Source organism: Giraffa tippelskirchi, chromosome 3, assembly GCF_054371585.1.
Source record: "Giraffa tippelskirchi isolate mGirTip1 chromosome 3, T2T-mGirTip1v1.2.pri, whole genome shotgun sequence".
Taxonomy (NCBI): Eukaryota; Metazoa; Chordata; class Mammalia; order Artiodactyla; family Giraffidae; genus Giraffa; species Giraffa tippelskirchi.
The window spans coordinates 42509448-42529411 of record NC_137277.1 but is presented as its reverse complement, the minus strand read 5'-3'; the positions used below and the strand labels follow the sequence as shown (position 1 = coordinate 42529411).

The window sequence follows — 19964 nt, the reverse complement described above, 5'->3', positions numbered from 1 at the left end:
CAGTGCTCTCCAGGAAGCCCAGGCAATCTGAGTGACCACTCTACTCTCTCTCCATCCCCGAGGCACTGACAACATCAGATTTTATCATTTTTATTTATTTTTGCTCATTTAATAGGGACATAATTGTACCTTGAAGTTATTTAATTCCCATTTCTTTCATTGCTAGTGAGACTGGGCACACTTCCACATTAGGATTTATTGTCTGCTTTTCCTTTGTGTAAACTGTTCATCTCCTCCGACATCTTATCAAGAAAAATCTGAAGGCCAGTCTTATGTATTTATATCAAGACTTTACATACTGAAAGAGACCATTTTTCTCAGTTATGTCTCCCACTCCCTAAGAGACCTGTCACATTGTGAGGTAGATGCTAGCTTGTCCCGTGTGGGTCAGGAGTGGGAGAGTCTTGAGATCGCTTCTGGATCCTAGAGAAATTTTTTTCAGAAGGAAAAAATGCCAGTCATATGGCATCCCCTCTCTGGGCCCCTATTTTCCTAGGAAACCTGGGCTGAAAGGACAGCTAGTTGTCAAGACCATGCTGGAGGATTCTTTGCTAAGGCTAGGCACATTCCTATGGTCCCATGATTGTCCTGGTCCATTACTTTCTCCCGCTTGCAGTATGGCCATGAGAGAAACAACAAAATATCCAAATCAGAATCATCATTACAAGTCTGACTACTTGTTGGTATAGCACATTGCTTAAAGAACATGCTCTGGACCAGACACACAGAGGATCATCTCTCATTGCCCCTGTTTACCAGGTGCGAGGCTTTGGGCAAGTTACAGTCTCTGTAAGTCTTCGTGTCTTTGTCCGTAAAGTGATATTTCAGTTACAGCTGCGTAAAAAACTACCCAACATCTTAGTGGCTAAAAACAGCAATTACGGACTTCCCTGGTGGCTCAGTGGTAAAGAATCTACTTGCTAATGTGAGAGATCCCTGATCTGGGAGGATCCCGTATGCCTCAGAGCAATCAAGCCCACCTGCCACAACTATTGAGTCTGTGCTCTAGAGCCTGGAAGCCACAGCTACTAAAGCCTGAGCACTTTAGAGCCCATGCTCTTGAGGAGAAGCACGGTGCCTTGGCACCGCAATACGCCCTCACATGGCAATTAGACAGGAGCCTCCACTCGCCACAATTGGAGAAAGGCCCAAGCACAGCAATGAAGAGCCAGCATAGCCAAAAATAAATAAACAAAAAAACCCTGTTTTATTCTATCTCATGATTTTGTAGGTCAGGAATTCAGATGGGTTTTGGCTAGATGAGTCTTATGCTCCACGTGGCATTAACTGGGTCACTCAGTGGTATTTAGCTGGTGGCTAGGGTGGGCTGGAAGGTCCAAGATTGCTTCACTATTTTCTAAAGAAATGATTTATTTGTTTTTGGCTGCTCTGGGTCTTCGTTGCTGCACATGGGCTTTCTCTAGTTGTGGTGCACGGGCTTCTCATTGCAGTGGCTTCTCTTATTGCAAAGCACGGGCTCTAGAGCATGGGCTTAGTAGCTGTGTTTTACAGGCTTAGTTGCTCTGTGGCATGTGGGATTTTCCTGGACCAGGGATCGAACCAGTGTCCTCTGCATTAGCAAGGGGATTCTTAACCAGTAGACCACCAGGGAAGTCCCAAGATTGCTTCACTCTTACGTCTGTCTCTCCATGTAGTCTCAGGGCCTCTCCATGTGGTCTCTCCAACAGGGTGGTTGGACTAACATGGAGGATCCAAGAAGCTGCGTTTAAGACTTGGGCCAGAAATGTCCACATGTCACTTCCTCTATATCCTACGGGTCAAGCTGTCACAAAGCCTGTGATGGGAAGAGCGACTAAGAAGTGGGGGCCATCTTTAATGTGTTAAAAGTGGGGATAAAAATATCAATATTTACATCTAGGGCTGTGAGGATTAAACTAGATAATGCATGCAGAGGCTGATTCACCGTGAATCTAATGAAACTTCAACCACAGGGCTCCTTAATAGCACGATCTTTTCCAAGTCTTAGCAACTAATTTTGTATTCACAATTTTTCCTTTCCTTTTCTTCAAGAGTCCCCCCGAATTGTATAAGAATTAGGCCCTACATAGCCTGGCTGTGTCCCAAATGCATTTAGCATACTGCCTGGCACAGAGGGAGCCCTCACTCCAGGGCCCCTCATGTCCTAGGCTGGTGCCTGGTCCCCTTCTGTGTCTCTGGAGAAAGCTCCTCCTTTTACTCTGTCCTTTCCATTTGTTCAGGATCATTTCCCCTTCTCCTTTTTAAAAGACGCAAGTCAGACTTGCTGAGAATAATTTCATAATCACAAACCTGCCCTCCCAATTGGCCCCTGCATCTACCCCCTGACCTCACCACCCGCCAGGGAAGTGGGTCTTACCCTGGGCATCATGCCAAGTTCTTAGCCGGGCCCTCTAGAGTCTCCAAAGGAAATCTGGCTGGAGAGTGGGAAGACAGCAGGGGGAGGCAGCAGTCCCAGGGCCCAGCTCGGTCTAGGAGGCATTGAAATTCCAGGGCCGGAGTCCTGAGACAAAGATCGTAATGAGACAGGAAGGTGGCATAGGAAGGAGTCCATTTGCATGACAATAATTGAGCCAAGAATAGAAAGCTAGAGGGATGCAAGGGGTGAGGCTGGCAGCTGAGCCGGGCTAAACCTCACAAATCAGACTCCCCAGCTCTGCTTTGCAGGGGAGGCAGGGGCTGAGCCTGGTGCCAGGCTTTGGGGGCTGGGAGGAGTGGGGCGAAGGCCAGGGCCCAGGGGATTGTGGGAATGCCGACCAGGTTGGACTTTGCTTTACTCCTCCTCCTTGGGGCTGGAGCCTGCCTCCGCCGGCCCTCTCTGGTCTCTGAGGTCTCTGTGGTCTCTGAGGCTGTAGGGCTAATTCAGGGAGCAGGATGGCTGCTCAGAGGGAGCTCTATGACGCCATTGTGATCGGGGCAGGCATCCAGGGCTGCTTCACGGCATACCACCTGGCCAAACACAGCAAGAAATTCCTCCTGCTGGAGCAGGTACTGTGTCCCCTCTGCACTCCTGACCTCAGGGACAGTCCCTTTCTCCTCCTCCCCAACCCCCAGAGGGTTTTTTGGAGTCAGCAGGTGGTGGGGTGACGGACCTGATCATCACAAATCAAAGGGGCTGGTCATCACAAATTCTATGCAGTGTGAAGCTTAGCTGCCTGGTGTGTTTCATGACAATGCAAAGACAGTTCCACCCTTCCTAAGACCTGCTTTGGGTTTCTAGGCATATTTCCTCCTTTTGCTGCCTCCCAGGTCCTGCCTTTGACCAAGAAGTGTCCCAGGCCCCATTCTCTACCTTCTACCTACCCAGGCTCCTCTGTGCCAAAATGGCTGCTCTGGCCCAGAAAAGTAATCAGTTCTGCTTTGGGTAACCTTAAGTAGAGGTAATTCTGCCTGGAGGCAAAGGCTGACTAGTCTGCCTATGAGGTAGGACTCATCCTGGTATATTTCTGGCCCCTTACCCTGCAACCCAGCAGAGGCTTCTGTTTTCTTCTGTCACCTCTGGATAATAGCAGTCTCCTTGTTTGATAGACAGGAAATGAGACTTAGGTTTGTTTTTGTTCCTTATAGAAAAGTGACCCCATGAAGTGCAATCTACTGGCCACTGCACATGTAGGTAGGCCCTGTATATCCACAGGGTCCTTCCCAGGGCAGGTCCACCCAGCCCACCTTCCCAAGTTTCCTACCCTCCCATCCTACCCACATCTATCCAGGCTGCTTTTGGTTTACTCTTCTTGATAATAAGCTGAATTGGTTGGAAAACTTTTTCATTTCTCGATCAGTTTTCTCAAAGCCTGAGGGATTCCTGGTCCAACCTCTCAGGAAACACTCCATCTCTCGTTAAATCCCAAGATAGATCCCTTGTCCTGAGCAATCTGAACTACAGAGAAAGAGTCAGCATCAGTTTCCATGTCCATAAAATGAGGAGCCTAGACTAGAAAGATCTCGAAGCGTCTTTCTAATTCTGCTTCTCCAAGAGTCTTAATGGAAGTTCCAACAGGATGACTGAAGACTAACTCACAGAGGGACTTTGGGATGTGAATGATGTTAGCAAAAAGGAGGCATGAGTTATAGCTACTGAAGAACTTCTCTTCTGAAGCCAAGTCAGTACTTGGCCATAAAGGGAGACTGTACAGAAATATTTGAAGAATAAGCGCTCCTCGTTGACAGCACAGGATGAGCTGGCTCCTAAAAGGGAGGGGTGTCAGCTGCAGCTGTCTCTTGTTCTCCATCTCCAGTTCTTTCTCCCACACTCCCGAGGAAGCTCGCATGGGCAGAGCCGGATCATCCGAAGGGCGTACCCGGAAGATTTCTACACTCAGATGATGGCTGAGTGCTACCCCATGTGGGCCCAGCTGGAGCATGAGGCGGGAACCCAATTATACAGGTGGGGTTGGCGGGGGAGAATTCCTTGAACCCTGGGGCTCGGAACCTGGGGGTGCTTTTCCATGAGAAGGGGTGGTGCCAGGAACACTTTTGATGTGCAACGAGGGACACAGAGGGTCTCGGAGGTGTTGGATGCATGGAAGCATTCTGCTTGCTGTCATCATGATCACCCCACAGGTCCAGCTGGCTCCGGCCAGGCTCTGAGTTCCAGGGCTGGGTTCAGACCATGTGTCCAAGGCTTACAGAGATTGTTTGGGGAAAGCTGCTGGAAAGACACTGGGCAGATGCCCAGAGCTAGAGTGTGTATCTACATTTCCGTGGAGCTGACAGAAACTCTGTCCAGGCAGGGATTGAACTAGAGGAGGAGAACTCTGCTTATTTTTAATTAAAAAAATAATTATTTATTTGGCTGTGTTGGGTCTAAGTTGCATCATACGGGATCTTGCGTTGCTCGTTGCGGCATGTGGACTCTCTAGTTGAGGCACGCAGGCTCAGTAGTTTTAGTGTGTGGATTTAGTTGCTCCCTGGTATGTGGGATCATTAGTTCCCCAACCAGGGATCGAACTCGTGTTCCCAGGATTGCAAGGCGGATTCTCAACCGCTGGACCACCAGGGAAGTCCCGCTGCTTGATTCTTTATATTCCTACTAGTATCACAACCTTTCATGCTGGGTCCTCACCCCTAGAACAACCCATATAAATCCATTTCATTTTTCTCTGCATACCTCCTTCCATGGGAACAAATAGCGATGCTCCTCAGGCTGCACTGCTTGCCAGGGAGGGAGCCTGCAGCTATTTCCCTGTTGCTGGTATGTCTTATCTGACCCCATTAAGATCCACCCCCCCAACCATGACCTTTCAAATATTCATGGGGAAGAAGGCAGACAACCCAGGAGGCAAAGAAAAGTTTTACCACCAGTTGTATCATCCTCCCACCTTCTCTATGGCTCTTAACTGAACTTCCTGCAGAACCACTACTCTACCCTACAGGGTGGCAGTTACTTTAATGGCCAGGAACCAAGAGGTTACTGTTCTGTTGCAAAAACACCATTAACTTAAGAACAAAGTGAAATCCATTATGCAAATACAGCTAGGGCAGCTAATTACGGATTGATTCCAGAGGCAGCTAATGCAACCAGCACCCAAATAAAGGAGCATGTCTTGCTGAGGGGTGGCCTGGCAAAGGGACCCCCCTCTCTGTCAGCCATCTGTGAATACTGCTGAGTATCTTGTGCTGAAAGACCTGCCGAGGCCTTGCAGGGCACATTTCATCCCAGAAGACAAGGAGGCAACTGAGAGATGTTTGGAAAGTGGAATCTTTCAGTGGGGAGTCAGACAGGCTTGAATTTGACTTTGTGCTCTACCTCTTACCAGCTGTGTGACCTTGGAAAAGTTTCTGTACCTCTCTGCGCCTCATTTTCTCTTCTAGGGCTTTGTGAGTATTAAACGAGACTCTTACGAAATACTTGGCACTATACCTAGCACCTTTGAGTACATAGCAGTTCGTTCCAGTTATTCTGGGTGAGCTGCATCCTATCTCTACTGAGCAAGGGGGGAAGAAATTCTGGAGGAGGCAGATGGGATGCAGGAAGCATCGACATCAAGGGGAAGGGCTGGTGGAGAGAGGGAAAGGGACCCTTGAATAGGAGACTCATAATCTCACAATCCTTCTCTTCGGCAGGAAGGCAGGAATTTGGAAAGGCTTTGGAATAAGGCAGGCCTGGCTCTAGATATCAGCTCACTCTAACATATTTAGCTGTGTGGTTTGGAGCAAGCTGTCTAACCCCTGTGAGACTCAGTTTTCTTATCTGCAAAATAGGGGTAATAATGTCTATTTTCTGTGCCTGTTGTGAGGATAAGTATGTAAAGGGTTTAGAATGGTACCTGACAAATCACCACCACCATCATCATCATCATCACTGCATGTTTTAGTGCTTATGATAAGAAGCTGGGACTTCCCTGGGGGTCCAATGGCTAAGACTCTGTGCGCTCCCAATGCAGGGGGCACAGGTTTGATCCCTCGTCAGGGAAGATCTTGCATGCTGTTTAGCCAGAAAAAAAATAAAAAGGAAACTAAGGCTGTTCTAAAAGTACTTGGTCCATGTTAACTCATTTAATTCTCCCCACAAACTTATGAGAGAGTTGCTATGACCAGTCATGATCTTAATCAGTAGTGCAATTCACAGAATTACTCAACTTTTAGTCTAGAGCAGAGTTTGGCAAACTTTCTGTGAATGGTCATATAGTAAGTTTTGCAGGCACTGCAGGCCATATGGTCTCTGTTGCAGCAATTCAATTCTGCCAGTTACTCAACCCTGCCATTGTGAAAGCAGCCACAAATAAAGTTAAAGTGAAAGTCTCTAAGAGCTGTCTGACTCTTTGTGACCCCACGTAGTCTGCCAGGCTCCTCTGTCCATGGAATTCTCCAGGCAAGAATACCTGAGTGGGTTGCCATTCCCTTATCCAGGGGATCTTCCTGATCCAGGATCGAACCCGGGTCTCCTGCATTTCAGGCTGATTCTCTACCATCTGAGCCACCATAATATGAAAACAAATGGCCATGGCTGGGTTCCAATAAAACTTTATTTATGGACACTGAAACTTCACATAATTTTCATCTCATGAAATATTCTTTTGCTTTTCATCAATCATTTAAAAACATAAAAACCATCTTGGCTGTGGGACAGACAAAAACAGGTGGCAGACCTGATATAGCCCGTGGGTCATATCATGCTGGCTCCTGATTTAGGGGATGACATGGTTGGACGGCATCACCGACTCAAAGGATAAGAGTTTGAGGAAGCTCAGGGAGTTGAAGGGAAGCCTGTTGTGCTGCATTCCATGGGATCATAAAGAGTTGGACATGACGGAGAGACTGAATTGATAGATTGATTGATTTAGGAAATACCACAGACTGGTTCCCTTGTCCATCTCTTGTCTCCATACAAGTTTATGCCTAAATTATCCCAGGTCAGAAGGCTGCTATGTGTGTGTGCATGGGCTCAGTTCCTCAGTCATGTCTGACTCTTTGTGACCCCATGGACTGTAGCCCATCAGGCTCCTCTGTCCATGGGATTTCCCAGGCAAGAGTATTGGAGTAGGTTGCCATTTCCTTCTCCAGGGGATCTTCCTGACCCAGGGATCGAACCTGGGTCTCCTGCATTGGCAGGCAGATTCTTTACCAGTGAGCCACGTGTGAGGCCCAAGACATATCCTAGCCCCTCTTAAAAGACTATCTCCTCGCTTTCCCCCAAAAAAGACTCTCCCTATACTTCGAAGCCCCACTTACAGAAAATGAAGAGTGAAGTGAATGTTCTTTGAAAAATCATTAAAGTTCTGTGTAGTGCTAGGTTTTATTATTGTGTTGTTATTATTAACAATTCCTTCCTTATGGCCAACCTAATTTACTCAGGCAGGCTAGTTTATTTAGTTCTTTTACTCGGAGCCAAGGAACAGATACTTCCCATTCCAATTCTTTGAGCATTTGTTTCTAATTCTGATTTTCTAAATGATTCATCAGTTGTGTGGTTCTTATTCTCCTAAGCTCTTCTGGAAGAACCAGCACAATATTATAATTGAACTGATAGATACAAACATATTTACTTAATGATATTTGATGATGATTTAAAAAAAAAAAAGCCTTCAGGAGTTGATAGTTAAGGTGGTTGTCCAGTTCTTTTCATTCTGTTCTGCCGTTTCCAGTGACAGTGGCATACTGAATATGGGTAGGCTCCGGATATTTGCATACATTCTGGGAACAGACAATGACACATGTGTCAGATCACAAGGTCTGAGTCTTTTGTGATGTGTACAGCCAGAATGCTGATACCCAGAGCAAATCCCAGCTCTGTGGCCCATCTCTTTCCTGCCCCCGCCTTCTCCCTTTGAGTCCTACTATCTAGCTCCTGACCCGGGCTGCCCCTGCTTAGCTGACAATATCAGACAAGATCACAGCCGTAGGCAGTACAGCTGCTGGCAGAACCTAGTGGCCCCCTCCGCAGCTGCTGCTTCCTGTGTCTGCGAAGTGTCTGGCTTGTCAGCCACATCCCCTCCCTGGAGCAGTCTTTGTTAACCAATTCCACCTCAGCCCACTGAGCTGAAGATGAAACACCAGGAGCTCCTCGAAAACCAACAAAGACAGCAGCCATTACCAAGTCCTATCGGAGTCCCTTCCCCAAGGTGACTCTCAGAGCTGCTTGCCTGGTACTTTTCACCCGGAGAGGGGGAAGCTGGAGCTTGGAATGGGAGATGGCAGATGCAGGGAGAGCTGTCTGCCCCTCCCAATTCCTCCCAGCTCCATCCTGCCTCCTGTCCTATTGTAGTAACTGGTAAAAATCCCTCATCACCAATTCCCTCCATTACGTCTAAGGCTTTAATAGGGCCACAGAGAAGTCAAGGGCTTCGCTGGTGGCTCAAACAGTACAGAATCTGCCTGCAATGAGGGAGATCCAGATTTGATCCTTGGGTCAGGAAGATTCCCTGGAGAAGAGAATGGTTACCCACTCCAGTATTCTTGCCTGGAGAAGTCCATGGGCAGATCCTGGCAGGTCACAGTCCATGGAGTAGCAAAGAGTCGGACATGAATGAGCAACTAACACACACATATACACACACAGAAGTCAACAAGGCTGCTGGGAGGAATCTCTTCCTAGCACTGGATCCAGCTAGGGTTGGGAGGAAGGCACAGTTTAGCACCAAATTCTCAGCACTCAGAAGATGGTGTCCTGTGACTTAGGAGCTGAACTGTTTTCAGGGTTCCCTGGCACCCCAGCCTCACTTCAAGGTGCCATCTTTCTAGACTAACTCTGACTACTCCCTGACTATTCATTTCCTGGTCTTTCTTTCTTTTTCTTTTTTTGCCTGTGAGATCCTTGTCCCTTCTCACCCTCTTCCTCCCGCAATTTGGTAGCAGGGATCTGAGCAGAAAAAGAGGAAAGGGAGGCCCAGAGCATGGGGGTGAGAAATTGATGCAGAATGAGCAGACTGTTTATTGGGATCTAGGAAAAGCCATTAAGAAAATAAGCACTTAAATGATTTTCAATCTGCCCATGGAAGTCATCTATCTTCATACTGGGGGAGAAAAAGCCCGTTCTCCGATCCCGGTTTTGATTGACTGATTTCCAATTCTCTAAGCATTTCCCACAGGAGACTCTCACCTATCTCCCATAATGACAGGCCTTTGCATTTCCAGGCAGTGTTTTACATTTATTTCCGATTTGCTCATAATGGTCAAAAAATCTCTCTCCAATCCAAGGCATTTCTCCAGCAGTGCATGGTTTCCCTCGGGCCAAATAGCTCAGCTGTGATCCACGGAAAATGAGAATTTCCCAAAAGCATCTTCGGACTAGGGGAGGGTCCGGCACCACAAATCAGATGGAAAATTTCCCACTGTTAGATCAATATCTGGGCTAAGAAATAAATGCCACAGGGGCAGAGAGCTGGAGCAAAATGATTACAATCGGCACAATTACATTCACCGGCAGAATCAGCTCGCTGATTACTCCTAGGGATGGGGTGCTCCCGCTTCAGCCACCACTGGATGGCTTGGGAATTAGAACATCACTCAGCATTTCATAATTTGACAGATTTGCCCGTTTTCTTGGCATGAGTTCATTTCCACTGTGTAGTACGTTCCTGTAAGAGGAGTTCTTATTTCAAGGAAGGAAAGAAGAAAGGAAGGCAAGAAGGGAGGAAGAAAAGGAGGGTAGAACGAAGGGAAAGTAAATCTCAGAGTATACGAGAGACCAAGGCTGGTACGTTGCAGGCTGAGGTTAAAATATGCTGCTCAGGAATTTCCGGGTCAGGGATCTGATATTATGACTGCTCAGGTGAGAATGAAGCCAGAATTGTGGCCAGCCACAGCCTCACGAGGTACAAAGGGCTCAAGAATGCATGCTTGGGTGACTTCGTTTTCTTGTTGACCAAGGAGTATACTAGGCGAGTTTTCATTACCTGAAACCCAATCTGAAGTCCTTCTGGGGCCACAGGAAAAGGACTGTCTGCTGACAGGTGGGGATTTCTACAGCATCTTCCCTCTGCCGAGCTTTGAAGAGGCAGAGGCGCTCAGTGCTCTCTCATCAGTGGTGGATGCTGAGTAGGCGGGGGCCATGGCAAATGGATTGGGCACGCTGCGAGGCTCTGTGTACTGACACCGGCCCCAGGGCCAGCTATGTCCCTACCCCCTCCCAATCTTCTCTTTAATCCCCCCAACCAGATAATGTGGGATTTGGAAGCATGTAATATCCATGAGACTCCATTATAGGCTATTACGAGCTTTATATACAGTACCTGGGGGATGTGTCAGGCTGATGCTTGTCACTGTGGCTGCTGGAACCGAGAGGGACTACAGGAGTGGTCCCAAGGGCCAAAGTGACCCTTCTATTGTTTTTGTCAGTTCCCACAAAAAGGGAGCTCTGATCTCTGGTGACAGAGAGGTGGAAAGCATTAAACAGAAACAGCTTTCACTCAGAGTAAGAATCATACAGGGATGTACAGGGAGAAACAAAATCACCAAATCACTGAATTAATTCCTGGAGTCCTAAGAGGCTATCTTCTGGGGTTTCGGCATGAGGGCACTATTGGCATTTGGGTGGGATTTTCCTGAACATTCCAGGTTTAATATCCTTGGCCCCTGCCCACCAAATATGAGTGGCAACCCCCAGGTATTGTGACAAGCAAAAAAAAAAAAAAATGATCCAGGACATTTCTACACCCTCTCTGATGTGAAACCTCCGATAGTCCAACAGTCATGCATTACAGAGGAGGAATCTGGGGGTTGGCTCAGTGAGCAATCAGAGCAAGGTCACAGAGAGGATGCCAGGACTGGACCTAGAGCCACAACTCCCAACTTAGGACCCTTTCCACAAAACCAGCAGCCTGAGAAGGAACCAAGAGATAGACACACAGGAAGGGATAAAACATGATACGCCCCAGAAAAGGGCCAGGGAAAAGAAACAGCAAGGGGTTGGGGAAGGGGAAAGAGATAAAGTTGTTCAGTCGCTCAGTTGTGTCCAACTCTTTGAGACCCCATGGACTGCAGCACACCAGGCTTCCCTGTCCTTCACCATCTCCCAGAGCTTGCTCAAACTCAAGTCCACTGAGTTGGTGATACCATCCAATCATCTCATCCTCTGTTGTCCCCTTGATCTCTGAAGAACAGAGATCAAAACAGTGAGTAGGGTTAGGGAACTGGAGGGAGGGGAAGAAATCTTATCAAATTCATTCAACCTTTACCACTTTCTAGGTGTGGTGATAAAAGAGAACTTAGGATCTCTGTCCTCAAGGGCAGGGTGGATCCTGAGGAGGGAAGATGGAAGGACAAGCAAACCAATAGTGACAGCCAAGGGCAGACTGAGGGATGGGCTGGATACCAGCTCAACAATACTGGGACTCTCACAACAGGGAGGAGATGTCTCTGCCCGTTTTCTGAATGTGAGGCCAGGACTTCCCTTGATGCCTGGCCCTGGACCCTTGCTGAAGAATGACAGAGAAGGAAGGGCCCAGACACAAACTCTCACATAAGGGTCTCTTTTTCTTTTTAACAGGCAGACTGGACTACTGCTGCTGGGAATGAAGGAGAATCCAGAATTAAAGATAATCCAGGCTACTTTGTTGAGGCAGGGAGTGGAGCACCAGTGTCTTTCATCTGAGGAACTGAAGCAACGTTTCCCCAATATTCGGTTGACCAGGGGAGAAGTGGGGCTCTTGGATGCATCTGGAGGAGTTCTCTATGCCGCCAAGGCACTCAGAGCCCTCCAGGTGACGTGGTGCATCGTTAGGGGCCATGCAGCTCCTGCTCTGGGCATCCTGGGTCCCCATCAGCCATCCCCTGACCCCTGGCTGGATGAGAGCTTCTGCCCTGCTGGTTCTAGTCTTGACTGTGGGGACAGGGCGATTTTAGATACCCTATTAGGCCTGGACAATAAGGGTGAGGAGGTCTAGAATCTGCCCTCTCTTTTCTGCCCTCAGTGAAGGATTCTTTGTCCACATATAAAACTGATTCTTCCTTCCCTGTTCCTGCCCTTTCAGGACGCAATTCGACAGCTAGGTGGCATAGTGCATGATGGAGAGAAGGTGGTGGAGATAAAACCAGGGCTACCAGTCACGGTGAAAACAACCTCCAGGAGCTACCAAGCCAAGAGCTTGATCATCACGGCAGGTCCTTGGACCAACCGGCTCCTCCGTCCCTTGGGAGCTGAGCTACCTCTCCAGGTAAGGGGAACTGGAAGCCTGGGAGGTCGTGCTTAAGAAAAGTTGGACCTAGAGGGACTTGAGCTTGAATCTTCCACCTGCCACTTGTTAGTGGACGGCTTTGGGAAAGTTCATTCACCTCACTGAACCTCAATTTTATAGCCTGTAAAATGGGGACTAGGGCTGTTGGAGAATTAAATTAAATGATATGTATAAAGGCCTTGGGACTTCCCAGGTGGCACAGTGGTAAAGAATCAGCCTACCAATGCAGGAGACTTAGGAGATGTGGGTTCCATCCCTGGGTCGGGAAGATTCCCTAGGGAAGGAAATGGCAACTCACTCCAGTATTCTTGCCTGGAAAATCCCATGGACAGAACCCTGGGGGGCTATGGCCCATGGGGTCGCAAAGAGTCGGACATGACTGAAATAACTTAGCACGCACACACACAACATAATATAACATGTAAATGACATGAGAACTGAGTGAAACAAAGATGGGTGAGTTGAGCAGGGCATCTGGGCTTATACTAAAGAGCTGCAGGACCCCAGAATACTCTCCTTTTCATTTCCTACCTTCTTTTCCTGCTCCAAGACCCTGCGGATCAACGTGTGTTACTGGCGAGAGAAGGTTCCTGGAAGCTATGGTGTGTCCCAGGCCTTTCCGTGCTTCACGGGCCTGGGCTTCAGCCTGGCTCCTCACCACATCTATGGGCTGCCCTCCAGAGAGTACCCAGGGCTGATGAAGGTGAGTGGAGAAGCCCAGAGAAGGCTAACAGGGGCCCATGCAGATTTGGGGCGGCTACTCTAACTTCCCTCTCAATGAGCTCCCTCAGATCCCAGTGAGCAGCAGCAGCAACCGACTTCACTATTCAGTATGTGCCACACGAGACTCCCAGCTGTCCTGGGGCCCAGCAAAGGGAGCCCTTCCTTTGCAAACAGGGTTAGCGGGGGAACGGATGGCTAGGCAACCTTGTGTGGCAACAAAAAGCATCTGACAGGATTGGGGAAGGCTGGGGTGCCTCCTGTGTACAACCTGCCCCCCCATCTCCTGCCGGGCTGGGGGTGGTGTGCAGGAAGCCGGCCCTCCCAGCTCACACAGCTCTGATTGGGAGCCAGGTCTGCTATCACCACGGCAACAATGCAGATCCCGAGGAGCGGGACTGCCCGGCAGCTTTCTCAGACATCCAAGATGTCCACATCCTGAGCAGTTTTGTCAGAGATCACTTACCTGACCTGCAGCCTGAGCCTGCTGTGATGGAGCACTGCATGTACACGGTAAGTGTGTGGGCAGCTGGGCCAGGCCCTCCCGCGGCCCGGGGAGCAGGGTGATGAGGCAGACCGGCCTTGCGCGGCTTGGGCCAGACTCGGCCTGACCCCTGACACAGACTGTGACTTGAAACAAATGAGCTCATTTCTGAGGGTCGGCTCACCTACACCTGAGAGGGCCCATTAGAGGTTATTCATATTCCTTTTCATTAGGAAACTAGGCTTATGTCTGGCAGTCTTTCGCTATGTTTCCCAGAAGAACTCTAAAAGAGTTTTTGGCAAAGTGTTCTAGTTGAGCGGGCCTTGGGGACAAAGAGAAGAGACAGATGTCACCAGGGCCGGAGGCATCTTGGCTGAAGTTAGTTTACAAACATTAACTGAGCACCTACTGTGTTCATAGCTCTGTACCAGAAGAGACAGATGGACAAATGAGAAAGACATGCGTACCCCAGGGCACTGGCATGCAGAAAGCACGCCTGTGTCCTGTTCCCATTCTTTCTGGAAAGAAATCCAGCCGAGTCTCCTCCCTTCTGAGCCTGCAGTTCTTCTTCCTGCCTCTATCTTCAAAGGACACAGGTGTGATTGTTTCTTTCTAGAACACCCCCGATGGGCACTTTGTTCTTGATAGACATCCGAAGTATGACAACATTGTCATTGGTGCTGGATTCTCTGGTGAGCCTGAGCAAGGGAAGATGGGATACCTTAAAGCTGACCTCAGTGCCAGGCAGAATGGTGTTTTTCATGCTTTAAGCTGATAGAGAAGGGCAAAAGTCCAGACTGTGAGTGTATAAGGGAGCTGAGTGGGGCTATCAGAGAATAGGGGGTGCTCATGGTGGGAGGCAACTTCTGCCTTTGGGGTGCGACTGGTAGGAAGGTTAGTCCTATCTGGGGACCATGTAGGGGACTTCCAGGGAGCCCAGCCCCTGTCTATGAGGATGCCTGACCACCTGTTCTCCTTTCCCTAGGACATGGGTTCAAGTTGTCCCCAGTTGTGGGGAAGATCCTGTACGAATTAAGCATGAAATTAACACCATCCTATGACTTGACACCTTTTCGAATCAGCCGTTTTCCCAGCCTGGGCAAAGCCCACCTTTGACCCCTGGCCAGCAGCTTCCCTTCTGTGCCCAGGAGTTGGAAATAAAGCTGGGAAAGACATCTAAGAGGAAGAAAGTGGCTGTGGGAGGTTATCCTTTTCTTCTGCCTCTCTTTAGTCCCCCATAAACACCAGCTGATTGAATGTACCTTCTTTCTCTGGCCAGCTCCCCAATCACACACCACTTTTTTGCTTCAGTTCAATCAGATATTCTATAATCACAGAGTGGCAAGGATCTTGGAGGTGGATGTCTCAGTAAGGAAGGGTCATAAGGACCAGCTCAGGAGACCAAAGCAACTGTTAAAATTCTCTTCACTGGGGCATTTGATGAATTTCAGATAGATTTGATGAAAGTTGCCTAGGGGAGGGTAAACAAGATGGTCTGTAGACCACTCATACCCTTGGAGTTCCTTTTCATAGAACTAGAGCCATCCTCTATCACGAACCCCCACAAAATGTGGCTCATCGTGGGTGCACAGTAAATGTTTGTTGAAAAAAAAATGTGTTGAACAAACAGATAAGTAAATGACTGCCTTGCATGAAAGCCTGTGGTGGGCTTTATTTTCCATTTGACCTTATTTCTTACAGAATTTAATTGTCTGAATTAGCACCACAGAATCCATTACCCCAGGACTCCTTTGGGTCTTTATCCCCTCAACGCACCGCACCCTCTTTCTCTGGATTCTTTGTCTGGTTCTCATCCTCTCATAAAGACGCTCAGCTCCCCAGTCTCTCATTAAGGTGTATTGTCAGGTCTTTATGAAGATGGAGCTGTTCTACCAGAAAGGAAGAGAGAGATACACTCGCTCAGAAACCCTGTTCAATGTTTGAATGTTAAATGTGCCATTTTATTATCATTAGGATTGCTCCCACTTAATGAAACGGCATTAACACCGAGTCGGCTGGCCTCCTTGCACTAATTGCTTTGGAAGGAAACAGGCTCATAACTGCCCCAGGGTGGGTGGAGGGGTGAGAGGTGTAAACAGAGACTCAAGCAAGGCTGAGCACATTCAGATGAAACCAAAGCAGGAGGATCTCCAGACAGGGGCCCCTTGGACCCAAAAGAATAGGCATTAAGGTGCTCTGGGGAGAAAAAAAAAAATGGGACTGGGTGGGGTGGACATGTTCAGGGGAATCCCTGAGGGGAACGAGTGGAAATGAGAATAAGAGTAAAAATATTCTCAAAGGAAAAACAACACAGAGAAAATTACTCTTCAATTGCCTAGGCACATGGATTAATGCTGATTTCTCCTGGGAATTATAAAAGCTAGCCAGTTCTGTCAACACCATTCCAAGTCTGCTTTTTCGGTGCTCTCACTTGATTCCCTGAACCACAGCCTCTCTAAGGGGGGCAGGATAATCATATTTGTAAAATGGGAATGATATTACATCTCATGGATCAACCTTGAAGACATAATGCTGAATAAAATAATCCAGACATAAAAGGACAAGTAGTGTATGATTCCACTTGTGTGAGCTGCATGTGTGTGTGTGTTTTTGTGCGCTGCGTGTGTGTTTGTGTGTGTTTGTGTGCTCAGTCACTTCAGTCATGTCAGACTGCGACCCTATAGACTGTAGCCCGCCAGGCTCCACTGTCCATGGGATTGTCCATGCAAGAATACTGGAGTGGGTTGCCATGCCCTCCTTTAGGGGATCTTCTTAACCCAGAGATCAAACCCGCTTGTGTCTCCTGCATTGGCAGGTGGGTTCTTTACCACTAGTACCTCTTGGGAAGCTTGTGAGCTGCTTAGAGTAGTCAAATTAACAGAAACAAGGTGGAATGGTGGTTGCCAGGGGCTGGAGAGAGGAAAAAGGAGTTACTGTTTAATGGGCACCGAGCTTCAGTTTGCAAAGATGAAAAAGTTCTGGAAATGGATGATGGTGATGGTTGTATAAGACTGTGAACGTACTTAAATGCCACTCAACTGCACAGTTAACATGGTTAAGATGGGGGACTTCCCTAATGGTCCAGTGGCTAAGACTCCAAGCTCCCAATGCAGGGGGCCTGAGTTCGATCCTTGGTCAGGGAACTAGATCCTGCTTGCCGCAACTAAGATTCTGCATGCTGCAACTAAGACCTGATGTAGCCAAATAAATACTTTTTAAAAATGGTTAAGATGGTATATTGTATGTTATGTATATTTTACCACAATTTTAAAAAGCAGGGGACTTCCCTGGTGGTCCTGTGGATAAGAATCTACCTGCCAATGCAGGGGACAGGGGTTTGATCCCTGGTCTAAGAAGATTCTGCATGCCCTGAGGCAACTAAGCCTGTGTGTCACAACTGCTAAGCCCATGCTCTAGAGCCCAAGTGCTGCAACTACTGAAGCCTGTGTGCCAAGAACATGCACTCTGCAACAAGAGAAAGCACTGCCTCGAGAACTCCATGCACCACAACAAAGAGTAGCCCCCACTCACCACAACTTCAGTCACACAGCAACAAAGACCCAGCACAACCAAATTTAAGATAGTAAATAAAAATTTTTAAAAAGGGGATAATAATACCGACCAACTCTACAGGAGTGGGTGGGGATCAAATAAGGTTATTCATTCAACACACACATATTTGTGGCTTCTGTTCTGCGCCAGGCACTGTGCTAGGCATGGTGGATGTATCTATGAATAAAACAATCTATGACAATCTCTACTCTTGTGGTGTTTACAGCCCAGCGAGAAGAAGACGTGTAGCTAATGCTTGCGTGCTTCTGCTCGTACTCAGTCATGTCCAACTCTTTGTGACTCCACGGACTGTAGCCCTCCAGGCCCTTCTGTCCATTGAATGTTCTAGGCAAGGATATGAGAATGGGTTGCCATTTCCTTCTCCAGGGGATCTTCCCCACCCAGGGATCAAACCCACGTCTCTTACATCTCCTGCATTGGTAGGCAGATTCTTTTACCACTGAGCCACCTGGGAAACCCATGTAAATAATATGTATGAATAAATTGTATTGTACATTAGACGGTGACAAGTGTGTTGGGAGAAAAACAGAGCAGAGCGGGGAAGACAGAGAATGCTCGGGGAAGGGGTGCCCTTTTGGATGGTGGTCAGGGTGAGATTCATTGAGCAGACTTGGAGGAGAGGGAGTGCGCCAGGCAGATACCAGGATGTCTGTAAGAGCACGTGGTGAATTGTAAAGCAAGGTATTGTGTTATTACTAAGAGACAAATGAGGTACATACAGGGATCAGGGTAAGATCCTGCCAGCTCCCCAGCCAGCAAAGCTGGGGAGAAAGGATGCTGGGGCTCTCTCTCTCCCTTGTTCCATGGCTGCCCTCCACTCCCTCTGCCTCTGCTTCTCTCAGTGCCACTCTCCTCCCCCAGCCAGCTGCTGCAGCTCCCCTTCCAAAATATCCAGTCTTATTCAGCTTGCTGGTGACAGCGAAAGGAGGGGACCAGTGTCTAGAGGAGGCTGAGAAAGGACAAGTGGGGGACGCTGACAAGCCCTGCCTGAGCTGGCGAAGCCCCTTTACAAATGAGCCAGTGTGTCCTAGAAACAGTGCAGGCGGGGGCAGGGGCATGTGAGTGTGTGTGGGAGGGATGAGGACAGGGCAGAGTGGAGAGAAGCAGGAATTGGATAAGAGGAGACTGGTAACACGCAGGCCAGGGAGGCAGGTGAGGACCTGCAGGGATGCTGCACACAGCCCAAGTGGGAGGAAATGAGCATATCTTATGGGAGGTGGGCTGAGGTCATAGAGGGGAAGAGAGGATGCAGGGAATAGAGTCTATGGCTATGGAGGAGAGGACTAGCCCTTGTAGATGGGCTCAGAGGACCAACTTGAGGGTTTTAGTAACACTGAAGGATTTGCCAAGCAGACCTGCCAGCATCATCTCTCTGCCTCCCTTCTGCTTGAGGATGGCCAAGCATCCACTTTCAGGCAGAAACCCTGCCTATCTTCAAGATGGGAGAAAATCAAAATAAATTGGGCAGGCAGTAAGAGACCTCTGGAAGGGCAACTGGGGTCCACATGAGCTGCAGGGGAGAGATAAGGGCAGCAAAGAGAAAGATGCTGGCTTGGTTGCCAACCAGACTAAGGCAAACAGAGGCAGGCTAAAAATAGATTGGGGGTGGGGAGGGAGGAGAGGCAGTCCAGAAAAGAAGGGAAAGCACAGGCAATCGATGCCATTGCGACTCTGACCCAATTCTTCATCTCTCAGCCTCACCATCTGAAAAATAAGGAGGTGATGGGGGAAAAGGGAAAGACTGGTACAGAAGGGAGTCAGGGGAAAGTAATTTGGGTCCTAAGACCTAGGCAACTGTGCGGTACAAATTAATAGTACCAATATGGAAAAGAGGAGGTATGTGGTGTAGTTGATACAAATGAAAACCTAATTGGAGTTTGGTTGGGTTTTAAACCATGACAGATTTAAGGGCTTAAGGAGTGTGATTCTAACTCAAAATGAGGTTCACCTGTCTAGAAAGGTAAGCGGGAGAACAAGATGGTGGAGGAGTAGGTGGATGTGGAGTGCCTCTCTCTCCACGGATACATCAGGAATACACCTTCAGACACAAAAGTACATGCAGAACACCAGCTGAGAGCAGACAGGAGTACCTGACCGGTGAAAAAGAATATATAGAACCACGCAAAACTTGAGATCAAGCCCTGAGCCTTTGGAGTGGGAGCACTGACTCCAAGACCCTAGATTATCAGAGAACTAACCCTATTGAGTATCAAATAGTGAGAATTCACAGAAAGGAAGCTACTTGAATACAAGACCCAGCATCACCCAACCACCAGTAGCGCCCTGTGTAAGACGCCTCAAATAGACAACAAACAAAAACAGAAAGGTAAGAGGTGGCAACAAGGATGAGTTAATCTAAGGACAGTAGGCTGGAGTGACTTGATGCTTGCATTTTACTTCTCAAAAGAGATTAAAAGACTTCCCTGGTAGTTCAGTATGTTAAGATTCTGTTCTCCCAATGCAGGGGGCCCAGGTTCAATCCTCGGTCAGAGAACTAGATCCCACATGCCGAAACTAAGAGTTTGCATACCACAACAAAGATTGAAGATCCCGTGTGTCCCAACTAAGACCCAGCG

At 48.3% G+C, this 19964-nt stretch overlaps 1 protein-coding gene across 2 annotated transcripts; it reads left to right on the top strand.

Annotated features, from left to right (window-relative positions):
- The first annotated feature begins 2848 nt into the window (after window positions 1–2848).
- Window positions 2849–15005, top strand: PIPOX (pipecolic acid and sarcosine oxidase). Of its 2 annotated transcripts, XM_081580288.1 has the most exons (8): window positions 2849–2985; window positions 4233–4381; window positions 11924–12137; window positions 12408–12590; window positions 13162–13314; window positions 13686–13844; window positions 14432–14507; window positions 14801–15005. In XM_081580288.1, exons 1-8 carry the CDS (start codon window positions 2872–2874, stop codon window positions 14929–14931), a joined length of 1179 nt encoding a protein of 392 aa, XP_081436414.1. In that variant the 5' UTR covers window positions 2849–2871; the 3' UTR covers window positions 14932–15005. The 2 variants fall into 2 exon arrangements, with proteins under 2 accessions (XP_081436414.1, XP_081436419.1); XM_081580293.1 differs by lacking the exons at window positions 2849–2985; window positions 4233–4381 and adding an exon at window positions 8174–8558.
- Window positions 15006–19964: the final 4959 nt, after the last annotated feature.

Bases quoted from the DNA above. Each gene is read 5' to 3' on its own strand.
- PIPOX (XM_081580288.1), top strand. From the start codon at position 2,872: ATGGCTGCTCAGAGGGAGCTCTATGACGCCATTGTGATCGGGGCAGGC. The intron at 2,986-4,232 runs GTACTGTGTCCC...CTCCATCTCCAG, and splicing joins AATTCCTCCTGCTGGAGCAG to TTCTTTCTCCCACACTCCCG. The intron at 13,315-13,685 runs GTGAGTGGAGAA...ATTGGGAGCCAG, and splicing joins AGTACCCAGGGCTGATGAAG to GTCTGCTATCACCACGGCAA.